At 42.4% G+C, this 24,422-nt stretch overlaps 2 protein-coding genes and 1 long non-coding RNA gene across 5 annotated transcripts in view; all 3 read right to left on the bottom strand.

Annotated features, from left to right (window-relative positions):
• The window catches only part of COLEC11 (collectin subfamily member 11), a 36,402-nt gene extending 31,185 nt beyond the window's left edge, over positions 1-5,217 (bottom strand). Inside the window, exon 1 of one of the 3 annotated variants that reach the window (XM_027896237.1) lies at positions 4,685-5,217. The gene's annotated coding sequence lies outside the window, so the exon portion shown is untranslated. The remainder of the gene's footprint in view (positions 1-4,684) is intronic. The other 2 variants (XM_027896236.1, XM_027896239.1) reach the window with 2 other exon arrangements.
• Positions 5,218-12,072: 6,855 nt separating this feature from the next.
• RPS7 (ribosomal protein S7) lies at positions 12,073-19,167 on the bottom strand. Its single transcript, XM_027896245.1, has 7 exons — positions 19,041-19,167; positions 18,424-18,505; positions 18,031-18,102; positions 16,308-16,451; positions 14,720-14,784; positions 12,821-12,971; positions 12,073-12,192 (listed from the first exon to the last, which is right to left on the bottom strand). Exons 2-7 carry the CDS (start codon positions 18,496-18,498, stop codon positions 12,115-12,117), a joined length of 585 nt encoding a protein of 194 aa, XP_027752046.1. The 5' UTR covers positions 18,499-18,505; positions 19,041-19,167; the 3' UTR covers positions 12,073-12,114.
• Positions 19,168-23,790: 4,623 nt separating this feature from the next.
• On the bottom strand, positions 23,791-24,341 carry LOC114063748. The gene is made up of 3 exons (XR_003572612.1): positions 24,211-24,341; positions 23,950-24,126; positions 23,791-23,829 (listed from the first exon to the last, which is right to left on the bottom strand). It is a non-coding gene; the product is annotated as an uncharacterized LOC114063748 (long non-coding RNA).
• Between the last annotated feature and the right edge of the window lie 81 nt (positions 24,342-24,422).

Raw genomic sequence — 24,422 nt, forward strand, 5'->3', positions numbered from 1 at the left:
AGAAGAAAACCTCCAATAAAGAGATTTTTCAGCTGCAGCTCATAACACAGCTCTTGTTACATCATCTCATTTTATCTCTACATTAGCTTTAAACTTCAAGTTCACTGCACTGCAAATGCATCTCTGGGTGCAGCTGACAGATTCATTACCCTGAAGTCTCCCCAGCGCTCATGATGAGCCCTTCTCTTACTCTGCCACATGTTCTCAGTATCTGTTTCCTTAACATTTCCTGAACGTCAATCCACTCTAGTGAGCCATCAAAGACCTGTTTTCCCATTAACACCATTCTGACAAGGAAGCTCATTGAGATGCATTTTTCTTTTCCTATGTAATAAGACATTTTTGGCTGTTCCCTGGGCTAGGCCTTCACTACACTCTTGTCTGATGTTTTTATCTTGATTGGCCATAATTACTGTGCCATCTAACATTTCCAGATCTTTCACATATTAATTTTTTAAAGCTCCTTGTTTTAATTTCCAAAAATTAGATGACTTCTTACAAATCTTTCTCTGATGATAATCAAAAATTCTACTTACCAATAGAATAAAAATTATAAAATCACTTATACTGTTTTGTCCTTCCAAATGAGTAGACTGACCCTGGTATTCAGACCAGATGGAGATCAAATCTACATCTGATCCATGGTCTCATCCATGGTCTCTTGAAGGCCCATAGACCATTTCTAAAGAGTCCACTAAAAATGCATAAATGCATGCCTATTATCAATAAGTTTCAGTATCTGCTAAAATCATCAGCACCATAACAAGAGATTTCGGGGTGATCCACAACTAAGCCTGATATTCACTCAAATTAAACTGAAAATCTAAGAGTGGTGTCTGTAGGAATGTTTTCTTGTTATTATTTACACTTATTCTGCAGCTAGCAAGCAGGACAAAAAGAAAATAATCACAGACTGAGCCACAATTTAGAACAAAGACAGGCACCAGGAACCTAAGCACATCTATGGACACAGTTTTATTCAAGATCCCTACTCAGAAACCAGCCGAAGCTGAAGCAGTTTCTCTTTCTGCTCTCCATCTTTTGCCCACATTCTTCACACCTAAACCTCTAGATGAGAACTGCTTAAGTCAACACTACCCCTGAATCTGTATCCGTGGCCTCATCCCAAGTTCAAAGCATCCAAAAACATATCCTAGCAATTCAGCTACCTTAAGAGGCAGGAGGTTCCTGTGGTTTTTTTGGGAAACTTGAGTGCCTAAGCTTTTCTCACTGCACAGACCAGGGATGGTCAACATCTTGCCTGAAGAGAATAAGACACTATTCTCCCACCTAGTCCATTTATGCCCATCAAGGAAACATATCCAAATTCATTCAGTCTCCTCTAAGCACATCATAAACAGGAAGGATAGAAAACACTGCCGTTCCCTTCTAAAACACCGTGGGGAGATGCCTCTCTCTTGCAGGCTAGCTTCTTATGCAAGTCTTCATGCCAAAGGAATAGACTTCCTTGGCTGTTTAGACTTTAAATTTTTTTCCTGTATAAACTCAAAGCAGTATCAACAATTAGAAACTGTCCTGGGAGCTGTGGACACAAACCACTGTAGTCCCATTTCCAAATTACAATGTTGGTTAGGGACAAGGGCACCTTTTCAGCGAATGGGAGGTAGGGAAGCAGTGCAATGAGCTGCATCTATATCTCCTGCTTCCAAGGTAAGTGGTCCAGGATAGTAGGTTATTAAATGACAGCTGGTAGCAGCAGTCCATTTTTCAAAGAGAACTGTAGAAAACTCTTTTCTCAGAGCCATTTTTCAAAGCCTCCATGCTTGAAGGAAAACTAGGCACACACATTCAAGGCAAGCTTCCACCTCCTGGAACTTGAGTTCCTCCAGGCACTTGGCACTAGAGATAGTGAATGTATCCACTCCTACATCCAACAGAGGGAATCGTGAAGCACCTCTCACAAGCAGTTTTCAGACAGCTGCTGTGGCCCTCACACACATGGCTGTCTGTGGTGAGTCACTTTCTTCAGCACTTAGGTCTCCTCCATTCACTCCACTCCATACAGCAGCTAAATATCGTTGCTGATTCTTGGTCTGGAGCCTGGTATCTACCTTGCAGCACTGTGAAACTGTTTGCTCATGTCTATGTTTCATTCATGTGCTTTACTACTGGACTAAATGATTTTTTAATGTCCCTTCCAACCCAAACCATTCTATGCTTCGTTGCAGAAGGAAACCAATGTAAACCCTAAAACTCCTCATCATCTGTCTTATTCTCTGTCCTGGCCTCCAGGACACCCTATGGACCTCCTAACCAGTCTTCTGATACAGTTTTGAGGCAGCAGCATCCAAACAGTCCTAGCAGCTAAGGATCCTTGGATCCTAATGAACAAGTAAGAGATTGGTGCACTAATGAAGAACTTGAGCAGATCAATTTTCATTCTTTTCTCGCTTACAGTCATCTTATACAACTAGAGGCAAATCACCCAGGACTAGATTTTTCTGAAGAGGCACTTAGATGGGCGAGATGAGACCTTGTTGGATTTTCAAAACCGTCTCTTTCTAAAGCTACAGGCTGCTATTAGGTTGTTTGCCTCTTAACTTCAGAGTTCTTAAAAGATCTTCAAATCCAGCCATACTCCTTTGCATTTTTCAGTTCCAAATACATAAAATGGAGCACATTTAGAACAAAACTTGGCAGAAGCACTAACATAGCCTTAGAAACATTATTAAATATTCTCTTCCTTGTACAGTTGTTCGCATGTATAAAAACATCAAAAGGCTTTAAACCTTCAACTGACATCACATTGTTTTGAAGGGTCCTACTCTCATGGCTGAAAACCAGGATGGTCTGTGGCTCAACTGCAAAACAGAAGGAAGCAGTCAAAATTTAAACTGCCAGCTAGTTATTGACCAGCCGATGCCTTACGAGCCCAGTTTGTGCCTCTTTCACTAGACTACCTTTTCCAAAACACATCTTAACACTCCTTTCATCAAGGGAAATTAAAATAGCAAGACCCTGACCACGCAGTTGTATGGGAAGCGTGGTTCAGCTACGAAGTTCAGCCAGTAGTGAAATGCAGTGCAAAGCACAAACTACACTTCCCCAGAGAAACCATGAGAATATTTTTGGCTAAACTCTCCTGGTTTTCAGCCAAAATAATTTGACAAAAGAAGTAAATTATCCCAGAGAACTGACACTTTACTTTAAAAAGCTACTTTGCCAAAAGTCTTCCTACTTCAAAAGGATTCTGGCTCAAGAGTTTTTGGACAGCCCTAAAGATGACTAAATAAGAACTTTAGAAACAGCGTAAAATCGCTCAAAAGTAATCAGAGAAAATAGCCTTGAACATAATGTACAGTTACAAATTACAGAGGAGATTTCTGCTGCTTCCACACTGCAATTCTCTGACTCTAGGACTACGCCACGCTTAAAATGCCGTTCTGCCTATGAATTTAAGTTACATATTTTCTTTCATATATTAATTCAAACAATAATTTAATTTTAACAGATACATCTAAGAATTTTTTGAAAGACAGTCCAAACATTTTTAAAAGGAATACTAAACTTGGAAGTCTAACTTCTTGTCTACAACATCAGCATACCTTACCAATGCCGCACAAGTAACATACTAAAATTTTAGGGATAATATCATTCTTATGAGATCTTTAAATCAGTGTTTGTATTGTATTTTCTGATCACTATAATGCCTTAAATGTTCATGATCATGTAAATGATTATATAGATATGAAATATAAAAGATCTCAGCTACTGAGAGGAAAACATAGGACAACAGTTTTTACATTTGCCATATTTTAAAAATCTTTCAATACCCAAGGGTCAAAGTTGTAGCATTTCCAGTCCAGTTGCTCTGTTTCACTATATGGCAAGTAAAGTGGGGTAAAATTCTCCACATCTATTTGATTTTGCTAGAAAACAATCCCCCTTCACAATTTCACTCCCAATACTGAGCACATATGCATGTACGCACAGAGGTCAGAATGGAAAGTCACAAATCCCTTACAAACCTCTATTTTTCAAAGCTCATGACTGAAAAGCAGACACGGGCCCTTCTGCTTACTGAAGTATGGTTTATTCTCATATTCCTGCTCATTTAGATCGAGATTTTTTATCTCTATATGTCCTTATATATCATTAAGCATTTCTGTGTAGTACTACTTCCAACATGATTTGGTTTTCATTGAGATTGCTCTTAATTATCCAGTGGTGTAATTCCAGCTCTTACTGGACCTTCTCTCATATGTTTCAATTCTGCAATGCCAGTCTTCATTCCCTGCTTTGCAGTTATATTAAAAGATCACTTTTTAAAGTAGAAAACAGACAATCGCCTATATCTGTTACCAGGAATTACAACCTATTAATAAACTAAAATAAGTTTCAGTTGTAGAAAAAAATTAAAATTCATAAACTGTTTTGTCCTTCCCTGCTAAAAAGAAAATGAGCTCTTCCAATGGCATTTGTACATTTTAAATACAGCCCCCCCTAAACTAAACAGGAATTCAGTGATCTAACCCACATGGGAGCTTCACAATAGAAAGGTCTAGTGTTACCCAATAGATATTAAGCTCTTATTTTCCTTACCTTCCCTTACTATTTGGGGATTGTCAGTCATATTTTGTCTTATATAAGGCAGCCCCCTAACAAACATCCAGACTTTTTCCTCTACTTGCTTCTATAGAATGAAAGCATGAAAGTCTCTTACCTTATGGCTGCTGAGAAAATGGGAACTGCAGAATGCTCTGTGCCTGCAGGGACACTGCACAGATGAACCTCATTGCTGCTGTTTACAGAAGTCTGACAGTTTTTAATTTGAAAAGAGGTTGTCTTTTGCTTTTCGACAGTTCAACAAATCAGACAAAACAGTTGCAAGTGTTATCTGTAAACAGCTTCCTGTTTGAAACAGATCAGCTGTCCTGCAGGACAATAATTAGGAACGAAGTGTGGGAAAACTGAAGAGGTCCATGATGTAAGCTTTTTATTTTGGGAATGTACTTTTTTGGGAATGCACTCTTACTTTCCCCTCCTCCTCTCTAGCAGAGAACCCCTTTTTAACCATTTACATCTATTCAGCTCTAAGCCATGCATGCACACTGCCCCAGCACACCACTTTTTTTGCTTTGCTTCAGCAGATATGAAAACACATGAAACACTGCAGCAAGTGTGAACATCTTGAATAGATAATTAACACACTTTCCCCTTACTGAAATTCTCCCTGTTCTTGCAATTGGTTGCAATGTTCTTGACTTGAGAAAAACACACAACTAATTCAGAGCCACATCTCAGCGTTCCACAATAACGTAAATGCTAAACTATCCACATGGCAGGCATCTCGCAGATTTACTTTTTTTAAAATATCTTTTGATATCACTTTTGTGACATCAAAAACAGCTTCTAAATAAACAATTCTGATTTTTACCTTAAACAGCTAGACTACTTTGAGCACTGGGTAAACCACAGTACTCCACATATGTTCCAGCAGGAAAACAAATGGGGCCAGCTGACTGTGGTAAGTGGGATTTTGAGAACACCCCCCACTGTTACAGAAGTTTATACTTCAACAGATAAAAATGGCTTCTCTCTCAGTTTCCAGAGCAAATGGAGAGCAGCACTTATGACTATACCAATTAATACCCCCTAATGAATAGATGCTATATTTGTAAGACAGTATAGCATACAAACATCTGACAGCTACAAAAAAGGCTTTCGAATTGTCTGTCTCCACCCTATGCCACTGTTCCTCCCTTGCAGTTCTTCCAGCTAAGGTTTGAGGGGTCATGCTGTAAGCAAGCACCCAGAGGGCTGGGAGCCTGGGTAACTCCCAGTATGTGACCTCTTACTGGAAGACCAGGATGGGACCTAAGGGCAGTAGCAGGAAGTTCTTTTCCATCTCCCACAGTCCCAAGATCAGGAAAGTATTCGAACACAGAAAGGGTTTTAGATTAAGGGACGCTGCAACAGAATCATGTGTGTGTTCACTTTATCACCTCTCAGATCCACTCTGGTGGAAGGCATAAGTCCATTCCATTGAGAATTTTGTGGTGGGGCTTGTAACACAAACTGATGACACACGATACTGATGTACTCTTTTCCTGCTTTGCTCACATTACACATCCTCTCCCCAGCCCTGGTGTGTGCAACTTCCTTACCCACAACAGCTCATGATTTTGCAGCCCACAGCATACACTGATCAGCTTTGCTGGAGAAGATAGAAAGTAGGTACAAAAAGACGTAGTGATGCCTCGTACTCAGGACTCCCTGTGGATTGCCTTCATAAAAGCAGACCTCTCCTAAACCACCCTGGACTGGAACTTAGCTACCCTCCTCCATTGCTACAGACTCCTGTATTTTAACACACACCAAATGGCCAAGAAAAGTTAGGAATCAATGATCACTTCCAGATCACATCAGTAAAGGAAGGACAAAATGGCAGAACATGGACATAACTGGACATAACAGCATAAAGAACACATAACTAATTTGAAAGTTCATGTTTGGGTTTTTGTTTGTTTGGTTGGTTGGTTTTTGTTGGGTTTTTTTTGCATATAAGCCCCACCAGTTCAGTGGAAGCAGAAGGCAATTAGCAGGATTGGGCCCTTGCAGAGCTCTGTTGGCAGCAACTTCCCAAGACAAACATTTTATGTAAAGAATGCAGCAAAGTGACTGCAGTCCAAGCCTTTGAAGATCATATTGCCATGGCAAAGACAATTCCATTTACATACATATCTACTCTCCCTGTAAACACAGGCAAATAACTTTGAGGCCAGAAAAAGAATTCAAGGGAGAAATAGAGCCATTCAGGGCAAGCGTAGTAGAAAAGGTAGGATTCAACACTGCTGATGGAGAAGTAAAAACAAACGTGAAAACAACCATGAACTAAGAGAATTCAAAAGGAAAGGGCAAATGCTATAAATGCAGCAGAAGTGCTTTCTCTAGGAAAGGGGAAAATAAGTAAATACATAGTTTTTATTCATGTAACAGAGAAAAAGGCATGGTCCACATACAGAAGGCCAAAAATAACTTTTGCTCACCCCAAAAACCTGGAAGCTCTGTAGCGATATTGCTTCATCATCTAAATCAGGCTACTCTGGGCAAACTGGGGTTCTGATCCAAGGTCCAAAAGGGAGCAGCTCAGGCCATCAGCAGGTTGCAATAGCTGAAGTTCTTTATTATGTTAACATCCCTGCCCGAGACACTGCAGCACTTAAGAGCTGATTCACAATACTTTCAGCCACCCTTGCAGGATGGAGAGGCTTTGGTATACCAGCCTGCACGTACAAACAACGAGCCCCTGGACAAACTGAAACACAAAAAGAAAGCCTACACAGAGTGGAAGCAAGGATGGGAAGTCTGGGAAGAATACAGAGATTGTCTGAGTAACCAGGGATCATGTCAGGAAAGCTAAAGCCCTGAGAGAATTAAAAATGAAAATCTGGTCGGAGATGTCAAATGCAACAAGAAAACCTTCCTTAGGTACATCAGTGATAAAAGGAAAATGTGGGGTCTCCTCTGCAAGGAAACAGGATACCTTCTTACCTGGGAGAAGGCCAAAGTACTCAACAATTTTTTTGCCTAAGTCTTCACCAGCAAGTGTTCCAGCCACACATGATTCTCCCTTTGGTTTAGCAAAGCATTCAATAGTATCAGCAACATTCCCAGTCAGATATTCCCAAGGCATGAAAATTTCCAATGTCCAAACTCCCTAATAAATCAATATCTGAGTTCAATTGCTGGAGCTCAGTTTATTGCAGGCCATCACAAATGCTGTTCTGGTTCTTAAAAGTAAGGGCTGCCTCTCTAACCAGCCCTTAGTAGGCCTCCCAGGGCACTCCCAAAATACTCCCAGAAGAGGCAAGGAGATGCAGGACTCTTCCATGGTACAGACCTGCACACAGCCACACTGAGCGCAACCCCTCCTCTGCTATCCAGACAATGTAATGATGTGTGCCATTCCCTCTGGCTTCACTAACAGTAACTGCTTAGCCACACAAATAGGAAACTTTATTAATAAACATTAAGGTATCTCTGGTAAAAACCAGTCTGTAGATCTATCCCTATGAAGATACCCATAGGAACCGCTTTCCTTAGCACAGCCCCAGCACCACTGCCCCTCTGTGGGCAGGTAGACACCAGCAGCTATCCTTACCACCTCTCCTGTGCAATGTGTATGTATGGTGGGATGTATGGTGGGAATGATCAGTGCAGACACAGCAGGAACAGGAATTATTTGCAGCTGTGCAAAATCTGGCCTTCATCTTCATTAGTGATGTTGCACTAACATTTTTTTTGCATACAATTTATAAGCAGCATTCACTGCAGCAGTAGTGTTTTTTTTTATTAGTCCTCACCTCTGAAATTGAAATTCTCTTCAGTGCCTGGAGTTAATTCTATCTTTGCTGCTCCAGGCACAGAACACAACTTAGCCAAGGCATATTAACTCGATATCCAATAATCAAAAAACTCAGCTATTCATCAGTTAGCAACACCTAGCAGCGAATGCTTGTTAGGATAGGAATGATCTTCCTGAAAATAAGAAAGAGTAACAGTAACTGGAAGATAGAGGAGGGGATACCTGAACTCAGACTGTAACAAATCCAACAAACTTTATCCTCTAGATGGCAAGACAAATAAGATCCTTTAGCTGTTGCTCTCTGCAGGGAACAGAGCACGAGTACAAAGACATTTCATGTCACTTTTCTATTGCTCTCAGAACAATGCAGGTTTTTCACAAAAGCACTCTTAAGGCAGGGAGCAAGGGGCAGAGCAAAGTCACTTTGTTAACAAAAGCAGTCAAGCATTGGCACTGATCAATGTTGCAGTCAGGGCCCTGTGGAGGAGAGGGAAACACACTTCCACAGCCTGACCACCAGCCTTCTATCTGTGAGGCTTCATAACTTTCTGTAATCAGTATCTTTATCTCTGCCATTCTGATACACCTCTAGTGGCCGAGATAGCACAGCCCACAAAGTGGAAAAAGTCTAGCTCTGGGCATTGCTCTGACTTCCAAATATAACCAAGAATCAAAACTCAGGCCTCCCACTTAAAAAATTCAGGAAAAACAAAAGCATAGGAAATAGATTATTTCAGTCCACAATGCAGGAGTGATAGGATTTCCTTCACACACTAAAACTCACCAGTTGTTCCCACCTACACTCAAGGGGGGCTACTCAGACATGATGCTATCATGTATTACCATATTAATACAAGAGAGGTTAAGCACTTACCATCCAAAACTTCAAGCAAGTTCTGCCACACCAGAATTGTGACACACCTACAAACCTTTTCAAATGAAAATCACCAGGGAATAGGCTTGCATAAACAAATAGTTGAAGACATTTGTGAAAGGCTGCATATGAAATAAACAATTAAAGCTCTAATATCAGATGGAAGTCTCAAGAGCACCTAACAGACATAAAGCCTTCCCTTGTTTCTCATTTGGGGTGACGTACGAACTGGTCTTTTCGTACTCTTCAATACATGGCTGTCTCTTCACATTGACACCACCCACATACTACTGCTGCACAGGGTCTTGGTACAGAATGCCCTCCATTTTCACCCAGACCAGATGATAAAACTCAGCAAGGAATCACACATTCAGAGGTCAACTGTGCCAGTATATGAAAGGTATAGGAAAAAGTCTAGCATCATCTCACATGGAGTCTGCTTAGGTTAAGGTAACATTTGACACCAGCATTCCAGCAGCCTCATTAGCACTTGACCAGATGGCATCAACTCACTTTCCAGATTGCAGGCATGCACTCAATATGCCTGTCAAGGGACAGAGGGACTTGTCTGACAGGATCACTGACACAAACACACAAGGGAGTCTGTGAATGAAGGTAAACTAGGTCTAAAGTCTTTTGCAAAGCACATAACCTCGTATTTTTATGCCACAAAAATCCACCTTTACTTGTAGCTTAGTTGATGTAAAAACCATAAAGCGTTTTGACAGTGTTATCCTTTCACTCAAAGAATTTGCTTATGGGGCCATCATGGGCCTTTGCATTTCCTATAGTTCAAAAGGGCTTGCAACAAGAGCCAAGAAAAATCTATAGCCAGCTGGCAATGCCTGGGAACATTTGCAATCTTTACATTCAGTTTACTAGATTTCTCCTCCCCCACATACCCCCTCCCAGTGCTTCAAAAGAAACTCTAATGATATTTTTAATATGATGAAGAGATCAAATCTGAGTTACATTTCATCACAAAATAGGAAATGCTGTCTACTGAAGCCTGCTGAGGATCACCTCTTCTTGCAGAGGTTACAAAGTCCCAGCAGACTCACCAACCTCTAACTAAAGACTGTTAACATCTGGTAAGCCTCCAAATACTCCCCAGACTGCTTCTTCCAACCCACACCAGCAAAAATCTATTTGCACAGGCTGCCATCTGTGACTGCTGGAGCAGGAAGCTTAGTAACATGTCTGACTCAAGACTAGAATTAATTTGGGGGGACTGGAGGGGGTGGCATTTCCAACCCAAGTAATACCCATTTTAGCAATGAAAATTTAAAATCCTGAAGTTCTGGCACTCCTAGTGTAAGACCTTTTACAATTATTCTCCACAAAAGGAGGCAGGATTTGCAGTTATTCTATACCTACAAATCTCCTCATCTAATACTAAGGGAAGATGCTGAATTCACTTCTGCTGAATCATCCAGGACAAACAATAAATAGTCATGGAATAAAGAAGGAATTAAGTTATCCTCCAGAGATTTGAGTTTGAAAAGAAGACAGAAAAAGGCTTTAAGGCAAGGCAACTTCTTCAAAGATGCAGCCTGTTTTTTCTGCAAACATTCAAGACTTGTCAGCAAGTAGCAGGAAATTACCTACTAATTGCATCAGGGCACATATTTTCTTTCTCTTTGCATTCTCTGAATCAAAAGTTAACAGCACACAGCTACCTGTCCTGCCCTTTTAAGTCATGCCATAACTTGTGTTAAAGTCTTGACTTTTTCAGTGCAAAAGCACTGAAACACAGAACTTGTTTTAACCTTTTATCTCTCCACAGCTAAATAAGAGGTGTCAAATGGGAAACAACAAAATGACAGTAAATGGGAAAAGGAAGCAAAGGTACGAAGACCCTCAGTATGTGGTACTTGTTCTCCATCTACTCTCAGGTAGGAAAATGCAAGTTATTAAGAGCTCCTTGTTATACAACTTCTTCCCAACTTAGCTCTCCACCAAGTAGACTGACTCCATAATTAGTTGTCTTTTACTGTTAAACACTGACTGTACTGAACAGGTTACTACGAATAATTCACGTAATCTGCACAGAACTTTACATGGCCAACTCCATGCTCCCATCTGAGCTTGTGTAAAGTGGAGCTAAGCAAAGGTACTGAAGTAAAAATGGAACACTACCATTCAGCCATTGGATGTCAGAACACATAGTCCTTCCCCACCTCTCTCTGTACCACCAAGCGTGTATTGAACCATGTTAAAACATCACTTAAAAAAAAATCCCAAACATTTCTGAAAGCAAGACCAACAGCTAAAAAACTGTAATTTACATCCCGTAATGTAGTAAAGCACTCTGAAGTGAAAATTTCTCCCCATTTCATTCTGATAAAGGTGATAAGCTACAAGATCTGCTTTTAGGTAAGAACTGGAAGGCAATATTGCCATTTAGAGCAATTTAAGATACCTCAAATTCAACCTATACCTCCCCCAGCATATTTCCCTAAGAATTCAACCCCCTTATTCAGATGTCATTGCTTCATACTTCAGAAGTCACACATCACCTGCTACGTAGACTTCTTCCTGTGTCAGGAACATGCAGGTTTCCAAGTGGTATTCTTGTGTGCAAAACTCAGCAGTTCCACTGCTCTACAGTAATTCTCCACATTCTCCCCAAAAGATGAGACTCACAATACTCAGTTTTTTCATTGTCAATTCTTTTTGCAGACTCTGGACTCTTTTGTCCAGAGTTGTGTTGCAATAGTGCCAAGAATAAACTAAGAGGGCTACTGTTAAACTGCTGGTGGACTTAATACTTGGATACACAAGTGGCACTCTCCAGACAGCAGAGAAGTCCCATGAACCAGTTAATCCCCATCTGTGTTTATGGAATTCAAAATTTAAATGAAATTACTCTGTTATATGAACAGTTGTTTATTCAGCCATTTTTTGCACTTTACAGCTGGAATTCTGGAAATTCAAACACCACATCTTTGCCTGTGAGCTTCTTGTAGACACCAGAAAATGTTTCCACCTGTGAAGACAAATAATCTTGTTTACACATTCTGTGTAAAAAAGTAACTCTAAGTTAACATACTTAGGATACTCAATTATTTACCGCTTTATCTTCACTATGACAAGAGCTCTAAGGCTAATTTTCTTTTAGATGAAGGTGGATGAGCATTTACACAGAAGATACGTTTTCTGGAGAGTATTTGGACATGCTCTGATTAGCAACCATGGGAGACCCTGAGACCTGAGCAGGCCCAAACACACCCCTCCAGAATAAGGTCAAGCAAAGTGCAGGCTACACTAAGCCCATGTGTTTAAGGTCAAAACTAAGTGCTTTACTTGAAAAACAATAAAACCCACTAAACAAAACAAACAACCCAACTGACCCCTAAACATACAAAAAAACCCCAACAAAACACGGTCTGTTCCTATGAAAGATATCAATATAGCTACTTTACAATCCAGGGGCTTTAGCAAGTTGAACTAGAGCTTTAGTTCAAAACTCTCTTGCTTCATCTTCAGCACTTTATTCCAGAGAAAGAAGCATCTCTACAGCCAAAAGGGACTCTTTGCTTTATCACTAAGCAGTCTCTTAGTGATGTCAGAATGCCATCCTGACCTGCATGAGAAAGTAAGTTTTTTTTATTTACCTTGTGTTCAACATTGTTCTGCTGTGCTTTGTCCAGATGGACTTTTATAAGCCTGCTGCCATCCAGTTTTACGCGGATTCTCTTGCCCACAATTTCACTTGGGAAGACCAGGTCTTCAAGGATAGCATCGTGCACTGCAGTAAGCGTACGGCTGAAAGGTCACATTTGTATCATTAAAACACATCCTCTTGAAAACCCTGGTTCGTCAAGCCTTTTATAAGCATGCTTTAGCTGAAAATTCAGTAGCATTTTTTACCTTAATGCCACAGTGTGACACTGTCACACTATCACAGGTTATGCAAAAATAAAAACTAATTCTACAGTAAGTGCAGAAACTTAGTGACAAAGGGGAAAAGTAACCAGGTTTCTGACCTTTTAGATCACACATAGTTTTTTAATGGCCCTGAAACATTCTTCTATTTCTACCTATTTAAGGAATATTTTATTTAAATTGGAACCAAACTGTCCCACCTGCAGTTCTGCCACAGACACTCATTGGAAGAGTTTAAGTGTGCGAATATCTTCAGCTACACAGAACGCATTCATAGAAGACTCAGTTTTGAAAACACTGGTTTCTTCATCTGCCTAAGGCCAAGTGGCTTAGAACTCCAATGTATTACAGGAAAAGACTAGCTAGTAAGTTTAGTCCACGCTTAGAAGACTGATGTCTACATGTGTGTTCTTGAACTGTCCAGAAGAGACCCAAAATGAGAAAAATTAGCCCAGGCTATTTTGCATGAGTCTAGAGAACTAATAAGATTTCCAGCATCTCTATCTGCAGTTTCAAGGCAGTACCACTAGTATCTAAGAGCTTTGTCTACAGCAGCACTTGAAATCTGTGAATATTGGGATAGCTAAGGGAGACCAACATCAATCACATTTCTATGCTTTGCAATGCACACAGCAGTTTTACACCGCCAGCCTGACCTCTCCAAGGTCCAGTCCTGCACACCTGCCTTCCCACGTGCAGAAACTGCCAGGATGCTAATCACAGACACAGATGCCAACTTCTCCAGCCACTGTGCAATACTAGTTTTAACAGAACATAGGCAGAGTCCTCCAAAGGCCGGACTGCAGATGAGTACTATGAAACTGTAGTTTTAAAATCCACGCCTAGAGATTGCAAAATACAGTAACACATATGACAGAGGTTTAATACTGTGGCTGGGAGAAGTTGTAGGACATGCCACATCTCATAAAGAGGATAAACTTTTAAGACAGACCACATAATGATACAGCAAGATGTAGAACAGCGTAGATGATATAGCAGTGTTGCATGTCTAGCAATTAAGAGACTAGATAAGAGCAAGGGAGGCCATTTAACACAAATGACTATACTACTGCTAATAAACTCATACCCAGAGGGACTAGTACTCATACCTACACCCCTCCTCAGCCACTCTCTCCCTCATTGCATCCCCTTCAGTGTGCCAGCCTTGACTTCTGTACAGTTTAACATGTGATGTGGAAGTAGCTCTTCCTACAACTTGGAAAAAAATAATTCTTGTCAGCACACTGTGATAACGAGAGAGCAAATCGGGGTTTCTTAAGCCAGCACTACTGGCTAAAAGTTAGATACAGTTGTACCAGGAAATACAGATGGAGTGCTAAGAAATGCAACACAGTATCCAAAGATGAGCTTTCTACTGCACACTTTGGCAGTCAGATGGCAGATACTATTTGAAGCAGTAGGAGAAAGGACAAGACCACCTAAATACTTGAATTACTTCTCAAAAACTCAACTACCCATCATCGTCATCATCATGGCTAGGCTTCACGAACGAAGATTTGGGAAGGGTTCTACCTTCTTTTTTAATCATAGCATCAACTACCCACTATTTGACTAAACTACCAGTTTAGTATGAAGGCTGTCATACTGAATCAGTATTATTTACTAACCTCCTGGGACGCTTTTGCTTGTTTTTTGTGCGGCTTTTTCTTGTTGGCTTGGGCAGAATCCTTCTCTGTTAAGAAAATAAAACAACAAAACCAAATAAAACAACAACAATAACAAAGGGATTTCTCAGTATCTAGTCGTTGCAATATACTCAAAACCATCAACACATGCACCTTCTCGCCCCAGCTAGAAAATGCACAAAAAATCAAAAAGGGAGAGTTAAGAATACTCAAAGCTACACCACCATTAGAACCTCAAGTTACTTGCAGAAGCTAAAACGCTTCATTTCTTTATCTCTCAATTACTAATATTGTATTCAGTACACTGAAATAAAAGTTTTGTACTTCATCCCCTCTCCCCATGAATACAACCACAGCAGTTTACTGGGTCTCATTAGCAATGTAGACACACTTCCCTGGGAACAGAAATTCCAGAGAATTTTACAATTTCTGTGAGACTGAGCCTCTGGTGCAACCCAGTGTACTGAGCTCAGTCCCACAGACAGCTGGGTTAAATTAGTTTGAAAAATGAGATGTACTACACAATTCAGATTAAACCCTGTAATCTGTTCCAAAAGTAGGATTCAAAGGAATTTATAGCACCTTAGATCAGTAAAATGTATTTTCTACTTCCCTGCTCAAGGGTAGGCGTTTTAAAACACTGAGTTTTACATGCAACTGTAGCCACCTGAAGTATTTTCTACCATCACACCACAGCTTCTCCATGACTGCATTCATGATGGGGTTACCATAACCCAAACTGGGTGGTGTCATACTCAAGAACATTTCACCTACAGCAAAAGAACTGCACATGGTCCCCTCTAAAATGCACATTACGGAACTGACAAGGAATTCTCAAGCACACAGGTAAAGTGAGCCAGAGTGACCTCATTAAAATAAACATTCTTGGTCACATGAAGATTCAGGGTAAGGTGCTTTGCCTCTTAGCATTATATTAAGAAGTCTTTTTCACTAATAACAGCTTGTCCACTCTGCAGACAGCTCTCCAGTTTGTCCACCTCTCAGTACTGCCCAGAGAGCCCCCCGTCGCCTCTCCATGCCTTAGCTCCTCCAGAGATTTAGAACTTGAGTTAGATTTTTTTCTTCCTCTCCTATTACCTTGAATTCTGAGTGCTTAGATTATGTAAGTGTAGTAAACTACCTACTAATATTTGCTCCCTTTTACTTTCAAGCTTTGCTTCTCAAGCTTCTGAAGCAAGAGAGGTCAGAACAAGAAAGTTCTATTCTTCACAAAAAAGCTTCACATCTCACCAAGTTTACACAGCCTCAGCTGCCAGCTGAAATCATTTTACCTAACATCCACAGGACATTCATTACATTTCCTGCTGGAACAAAAATACACATTGTATCACTGTTATCTTGAACAGGCAAGACAGAAGGGTAATGCAGCACTGGAACAGGTTATCCAGAGAGGCTGTGGAATCCTGGATGTTTTCAAGATTCAGACAGACAAAACCATGGCTGACCTGATCTAATGCTGTAAGCAATCCCAGCTCATGCATGAAGCTGGACTAGATCACCTCCACAGATCCCTTCAAATCAACATTTTTATAATTCTAAAATGTTTTACCTGAGCAATGAACACCACATGTTTCCCACTAAATTTCTTCTCCAGCTCACGAACTAGCCGCACCTGAATCTTCTGGAAGGATTTCAGCTGAGGAACTGGTACGAAGATAATGATGGCTTTTCTGCCACCACCCACTTCAATTTCCTGAAACAGAAGTACAATGTTACCTGGGGGCCGAGAAGTAATGTTTGCTTTGATGGTGAATCCTCTGAATACAAGTATTTGATAGTCCTGCTTATGAGTTTGTGGGGTGGAGAGCACATCACACAGCAGTACTACCTTAATGCATTTAAGACAAAGCACTGAATAGAAAAACCTTTATCAGAGCACTTGTTTTGCTGTAAAGGAGTGATTGGGCAATAAATCCCACCACTCCTTTCAGAGTCACAACCTCTGAATAGCAAAGCTCATTTTTCTTTCAGTATGAAATTCAGATGCCAGAATAACTATATTGAATGCTTACAGTCACATCTGCAATAGAGCTCACATGCAGATATAAAGTTCCAAAAATTACTTGCCTCTAAAGCAGACTGTAGGCAAAGTTTAGTTTAACAAATCTCATTTTTTTGAGCTACTGCTTTATGGAAATCCCTTGTCCATAACTTCCCAAGGCCTGCATCACTACTCAATCTAACCATTTCCTTCTCCTCCAAATGCCAGCAGGATTACAACACCCCAAACATGTTTCCTCTCCCCTGGTTTATTCTCCAACAATTGATCAAAAGTTCATATAGCTTACAAAGCATTTTTCCAGATGCAGAGACATCCTCATTCTCCAAAGAATGGAAGAATAGATTGTTTTTCACCATCTACATTCCCACATGAGCCAATTCAGATCCCCACAGAAGATTTCTTACAAATAAAATCAAACACCTCAGTAAACACCAGAGACATTTCTAAAAGCCCCTCCCTGAGTACAGCTCACATTGCTGTACTCTAATCAGCAGGGATGTGGTTCTTCTGAAGGCAAGGCCCCTGAACTCATACACCAAGCTGCTTTCTGAACTGCCAAATTCTGTAACTCCACTCTAAGCAGCCATGCCTCAGTGTCTGTAATGGTGGGCAAGAACCAAAAGCAGCTTACTTTATTTTCTGATTGCAGTGACCAGCTTCATTGATGCCATCCAGTCTCCCAGGGTGACTAACACTATTTTTCTTCTTGTTTTTCCACTAATTGTCTTTTCCTTTAGGTTTCAGTTGCCTGTATGAACTAAAACTGAAGTGTACAAGCAGGCTAACCTACATGACCAGGTCAGTCTATCAGCCTAATACACCTACCATCTATTACTCGGTGCATAAATAATTCACAACAAAATGATTTTACAAAGAGTATGACAGTTGATGCTCCTGATGAAGTTTCTGCAACACCTACATTTCCAGCCAATATTCACACACAAAAAGACAGTTTCAGACCCCAAGCACAGTCTGCAGAGACAGCAAGTAGAACAACCATTTTCAAACACTTTTACTAACACACCGAACTGCTAGTAAGGTTTTTATAATGACTTTTCAGACTAGTTCCCAAGGAAAACACTATTACAAAATCCTACGTGCTAAAAGCAAATGCCAGAAGACGATAAGCCATAACAGCAGATAATAAAACCACCACAGGCCCTAAGAAGGGGTTGAAAATATCATTCATCTACTATGTTAACATTTATAAAAAATTAAACACACACAGAGCAAGTCCCCATGCAGTTCACTGTGGACAAGTCCAACCTACCTTAGCTGCTGTGATGTTCAACTCCCGCAGCTGAGCCTTTAAGTCGGAGTTCATTTCCAACTCCAGCAGAGCCTAGAAAAGTGAAGTTGCAAAACAATCCATTGCATATGTTTCAGTTCATAAGAACCCTTGAGCCCAAAGCCTGTCCACAGTGCCAGGGAGCAGCTATGAACTTTTTACTACAGTCAATATCAAAGATTTAACTTCCTTTATAAGTCACACTGACATGCAACAAGTTCAGCTGTTGGGAACAGAGGCTAACCAGCCCAGTTCCTAACTAAAACTAGGAAACAGAACCTCAAAGTTTAGGCTCTGGATAACTGTCACAACACTGTCTCCATACATACAGTGAAGTGAGTTACCAAACAGCAGAATGAAAAGCCACACACATACCTGGGATATACCAGACTCGAACTCATCTGGCTTCTCGCCATTAGGCTTCACAATCTTGGCGCTAGAGCTGAACATGGCCTTTCTGCAACGCAAAAGAACACCTCGGCTGTGACCGAGCGCATGTCACCTGCTACAGCCAGGACTCTGCAATCCCGCTGCGCAGCCAGACGCCGCACAGCGAAGCCAAAGTGCTCCAGGGCCCACACCAGCCCCAGCACGCCGCTCCAGGCAGTGCCACCACGACACGGGAACAACGTCCCGGCAGCGGGGCCTGCCCACTGCGGCCCGCTCCGAGGCCCCAGGAGTCCCAGGGAGGCGGCCCCGCCGCTCCCGGAGCCCCACGTGTCCCCAGCGGGCGCTCGGGCGGCACTCCCGGGCCCCGTTCCCAGCTCCGGCCCCCTCCTCCCCCCTCCCTCGGGTCGCCAACGGGGGAGGGTGGAGGGAAACCCCGTCGGCCCCCACCCCGGCGCCGGGCGCCCCGGCGGCCATCGGACCCCAGGCAGGCGGTAATCGGGCGTATCCCCCCGCGGGGGCGCCGCAGACGGCTCCGCTCCGTGCCCGGCCCGGTATCGCCGCAGCCCCGCGGACCGAACGGTAGCCCCGGCCCGGGCACCCACCTCGCTCCGCGCCGGCCGGGAAAAGAGAGAGTTCTCGCGAGACCCGCGCTGTTCGCGGCCCGCGAAGGCACTGGCCCCGCCCAGGCGGGTGAAGCCAGACCCGGAAAAAGGGCAGAGCGACAAACCGCGCGCCCTGCGAACACACACGACCGTCGCTACTGCGAAGCCCGAGCGGACATTTGGAGTCCTGGCACGGGGGCCGGAGTTGCCATATGCGCAGGGCCAGTAGGATGGGCGGTGGGAGTTTCCCCTCAGCCTTTCCCGGGGATGCGCTTCCTGCAGCACGGAGCGAAGGAGGGGCAGGAAAAGGCTATTCCGGTCTGTCTGTCGGTTACTCAAAGCCACTTGCTTCTTCGTGGGTCCGGGCGGCGTGCGGTGGCTCCGCCGCTCCGCTCCCCTCAAAGGCAGAATTCCCGGCCTGTGGTGTGGAGATGCTGCTCCTGTAGAGGGTTACCGGGATCTCAGCGGCTCTGTTCTCGGGTCTCCCTGCCCGGCAGGGCTGTGCAGAACGGCGGCCCCCGGCGCTGAGAGCGGCGGGAGAGCGGGCGGTGTTTGCCCTCCCTTCTCTGTCTCATCTCTCCGCGTTAGTTTGGCGGGCTGGGAGCTCACCAGGGATGCTCGTGCCTTTCCAGATAGAGATTTGCTGGAGCAGTGTTGGTGCAGTCACCCCTGGCCCCCAGCGGGGCGTTGTGCTGGGGAGACACGGCCAAGCCACCTGATCGAGTGCCAGCACAGGGCCGTACCTGGGCTTTGCTTTGGTTTACCTCTATAAACACGACCTCTCAGCTGCTTCTGCTAAGGCAGTGACACAGCGAGCAGAGTTATTTGACTATCCTTAGACAAGAAATAAAGCCTGAGTCTTCAGCTGTCTTCAGGTACTAATTCAAGATATAAGAGTTTGGGCCTTGAAGTATTCTGTCAGCATTGGAAGCACTTTTTATTATCTACTATGTTATTATCTAACAAAGAAGGCCTCTAATAACACTTGCGTTGAGCACTGATAAAAAGAAAAAGCTGTACTCTAGTTCCGAAAGAAGTGACTTGCTTGTTGATTCAGGTGGAAGTGTCTGGCTGTGCATCTGAAGTGAAGCTAAAACCTTACCGGGACAAAAAATCCCTACCCTGGCACTTCTGTGTTGGTTCATTTAGGGTCCCCACTCAGAGGCAGCTGTGCAGCTCATGGCACACACTGTCCAGAGAGGTGAGACCCGGGGGGGGGTTCAGAGCACTGGTTTGTGGTCACGTTTCCTGGATAACCCTAAGAGCAGTCAACTTTAGCTTGTAATACCACATTCGCTATTACTGTGTAATGGTGTTTGTGAAGTCTGTTACTTAAAGCAAAAAATTGTAGTAATGGAGTAATAAGCTCCATAAGTCAATAAACTGACAAAGACCCCAAGCTAAACAACCTCAGCATCTGCAGAAGGCAACATGTCATGTTTTCTAATATTTGTGGGCTTTTTGTTAAATTTCTGATAGCCCGAAAAGCAGATTGTTCAGTTCCCCTTTTTCTCCCAAGCCACTCTTCTCTGCTAGCATGAATTCAATGAATGAAAAAATCTGCCCAGCTTATACTGATGGCCGGAATCAGTATCTATTGAGACTGGAAGCTAGCTAAACAGCAGTGATCAGGATCTGATTGAAGGGTAAAAAAAGAGAAAGATAACAAGTAATCACCTTGGCAGTCCAGTAGTCTGCAGTTAGTTTATACTGTGAAATCATTTACGAGGGGGAGAAAGAATAGATGGTGCGTGAATAGATCAAATCTGGACTGTTCAGAGCATTAATGAAGTTGCAATGTGCCTGTAGCTTCCCACCTTTGTCTGTTACTGCTACTGAAGAGACCAGGATGCTGCATAAGAGCAATGACAGAAAAGGTGTAGAGAGATGGTCCCTTTCAGACACTGAATTTACGTTAGGGGAAGGATGCAGTGTCAAGGTCTCTGTGGGCTTTACTCAGTCAATAATGCCTGGTATCAAGAGCAGGTGACAGTGATTTTCAAGAATCACCATGGGCATGTGATCTTTAAAGAAAATTATGTCACTACAAAGTAACATAATTAATAAAATTCTCATGCAATGCAGACTCAGAATTGGCAGGGTGAAGCAGTGGAAGGAATAAATTAGGTGTGTAACAAAAGTATCCCAACAACAATAGGATAAGGTCTTGCAATGTTATGAATATAATAAGTAATATAATACATGGAAGAAACAGAGAGATGGCAAGGCTTGTTGGGGTCATAGTAACTCCAGAACTGGAAAAAAACCTGAATCTATTACTACTTCACTTCTCTGAACAAGGCTTGTGCAACCACACAGGTTCTAAAGCTCATGGATAGGCTGTTCCTCTGAGGATTGACTGAAGGCTGGGATGATGCTGGGGGATTACTGCTTTGCAGCTTCACTGACACACAGTTTTACACTGAAGTACAGGCAAGTATTCTGCAAGATCTCAGTTCTGAGAAGGAAGACAAAACACCTTATTTCCCTGTCTTATGTTTTCAGTCATGGTAATGACATGGTAATGAGAGGGTGTGCTAAATAAAGTGACTACCTAGTGACCTACCCAGCTGAAAGCTCAGTTTTAAATAGGAAATGCTTGATTCAGGTCACATCAAATTCTGCTTTAAAACTGTATGTGGGGAACTGTATTATGGTTAAACATTTCAAGCTAAAATATTTGTCAAAGATTAAAATGCTTTGCTGATGTGTACATTGCATGCATTAATGTGGGACAAAGTAATCAGCTTAGATACATAGTGACTAAGTAAAAATGTTGTTACAGACACATGCCCCTACTTAATAGTGATCAGTGTATTTTTGTATACATATACTAAGTCCTTTTTTCCTGCAGACTGTCTGTTATAAATACAGAAATGGCTGCTAAGAAAATTTGTTAATAAATGAATAAACCAGTTTTGATTTTAGTGTGGGAGAGAAACATGGGACCCTTATAAATTGTAAAACATGACTGCCATGCATGGCTCAATGACCACTCTCATTCAACATGGTGCCACCATGTTTCCACCAAAACAGGGGCACTTGCTCTCCTTTTTTTTCCCTTAGCTACTCATTTCCAGCACCTGTGCTTGTGCAAGCTTTGATTTGGCAAAAATTGGCTATATTTGTGTATCTCATTAGCTTATTTTGCAGTGGCTACACAGGGTTGCCCTGTGTTAGTGTGACATTGACTACAAGTGTTAAATCATTTACAAAACCTGCTTAAAGTCCTATCCATACATATAATTACATTATTCTGTATTCAAATGAGACTTTTTGTGACTGAGTGCTTCAGCTTTGCAGGTGGGAACTAAATAGTTCACTTCTTGGCAAGTCTTCACACCCACTTCAAAAAAATGAGTTACAGAGCTCAAAACATCCTCTCTGACCCAGGCTGACTGGAAAACCCCCAAGTCCAGCAATGCTACAGCAACTAGAGAGCAAGTACCACAAAGCAAGCACAGGTATGGCTTAGCCTAGCAGTACTAAATGCCACTGTAGCAAAAATGCCACCTGTTATGTGAGGAAGGGGATCCATCTCTCCTGCCCCTGCAGCACAGCAGCCCAGAAAAATCAGCAATGGAGATGCAACAGTAAAGGTAGGGCTGGATGATCCAATGCAGCCTCAGTTTTACCAGCTGGGAGAAGAAGCAATGAAAGGGGGTGTGTGTGGTACTTGGTGGACTTCAAAAGTCTTCTTTTTTTTTTTCCCAGTTTGAATCTGAGTTCTGCATATTGGTCATGACAGTAGGAGAGTTACTGCTAAGTCCTTGCATGTAAATTTGATGTATGAATCTGTTCAAAGAGAGAACTAATGAGTGTAATAGGTCTTTTCTTTCTGCTTCTCTCATGACTTACTGCTCATTGCTCCTTTAGTATGTGTTAACCAAAGAAAACTACAAGTAATGAAAATGTGCAAACCTGTAAGGAATAAGAAATCCTTCTACTATAGAAAACCATACTTAAAAGAAAAGCTAACCAAGAGCAATAAAGTAAAAATATCACAGGCAGGAGGTAGTGAGAAGTCTCAGTGGAGATCTTTACAGAGATAATCAGTGTAAATAATCTTGATCTGAGAAAAGCAGACATGAACATTTTGTAAGAGTAATATGAAGTCTTATGAACATGTTGGAGGAAGCAAGAAAAATGCAGTAAATATATCCAGATACGGCCCTGACCATATTGTTTCTGTATTCCACCAAGGCCTCTCAAATAGATAAGCTCTTTGGTTTGTGGGGTTTTTTTGTTTGGTTGGTTTTGGGTTTTTTTTTTAACAAAAAGTGTAATCCAGCTGATACACACAGTGATGTTGAACCCATTTGCTGTTTTTGCAACTGAAGGCAAAATCAACCAAGCCAGTGTTTCACATTCTTGGCATTTTACCGGGCCACCCCTGTACATCTGAATACAGCACTCTGCAGCTTTGGCACATTGTGGTCAGCTTTTCAGTGCATCTATATTGGGGCTACGAGGGAAATCCAGCTGCACATATACACTGGGCTGTTTTGGAGGCAACTATACCAGTGCCCCCATCTTCACTACTTTGATCTTGCCAGCAGCTCAGTTGAGGCACTGAATTTGGCACGTACCTAGACCTCCCTGCTTCAGTCTCCAGCACACAACATTCCAGATACAAAGATATGTGGCAGCAGGTTGCATCTGGCCTTCAACCTGCTTGGACAAGCATCTCATTAATGCACATTAATATCTCACAGGTGGGTGCCAAGAGGATGGTACAAGACCATTTTCGGTGGTGCCCAGCAACAGGACAAGGAGCAGTGCCTGTAAACTAAATCACAAGAAGCTTCACCTCAACATGAGGAAGAACTTTACGCTGAGGTAGCCAAGCACTGAACAGGCTGCCTAGGGAGATTGTGGAGTCTCCCTCTCTGGAGACATTCAAACGCACCCGGAAGTGTTTCTGTGTCACCTGTTCCAGGTAACCCTGCCTTAGCAAGGGGTTGGACTGGCTGATCTTCAGAGGCCCTCCCAACCCTAATGATCCCGTGATTCTGTGAAGGTGTTTCTCCTGACTTCAGGGGCCATCCCAGCACAAGGCTCGGCTGGAACACGCTTTCCTAGAGCCCTTGGTTTCAACAGCAGGATAAGAACCCGCTTAATGACTTTGTTCAGCCTCTGACTTTTGGATACGCTACACATATCGACGCACCTGTGAGATCCCATTCTCTTTTAACAACTGGGGCTTCCAGAATGAGGTTGTTTGCTTAAATCGCTGCGATCTCACACATCTCGTGACCCACCCCCAAAACAACAGCTGACTGAGGATTGTAAAATACGGCTATTGTCGGGGGGAGGGAACAAAAACAAAGGAAAAGCAAGCCCAGACAAAACCCACGCCCTGGGCCTTTCCGCTACTTTGTC

The sequence above is a fragment of the Empidonax traillii genome, unplaced genomic scaffold (genome assembly GCF_003031625.1).
Source record: "Empidonax traillii isolate 1590-97213 ecotype Southwest subspecies unplaced genomic scaffold, ASM303162v1 scaffold488:size1064334, whole genome shotgun sequence".
In the NCBI taxonomy this organism is placed as follows: Eukaryota; Metazoa; Chordata; class Aves; order Passeriformes; family Tyrannidae; genus Empidonax; species Empidonax traillii.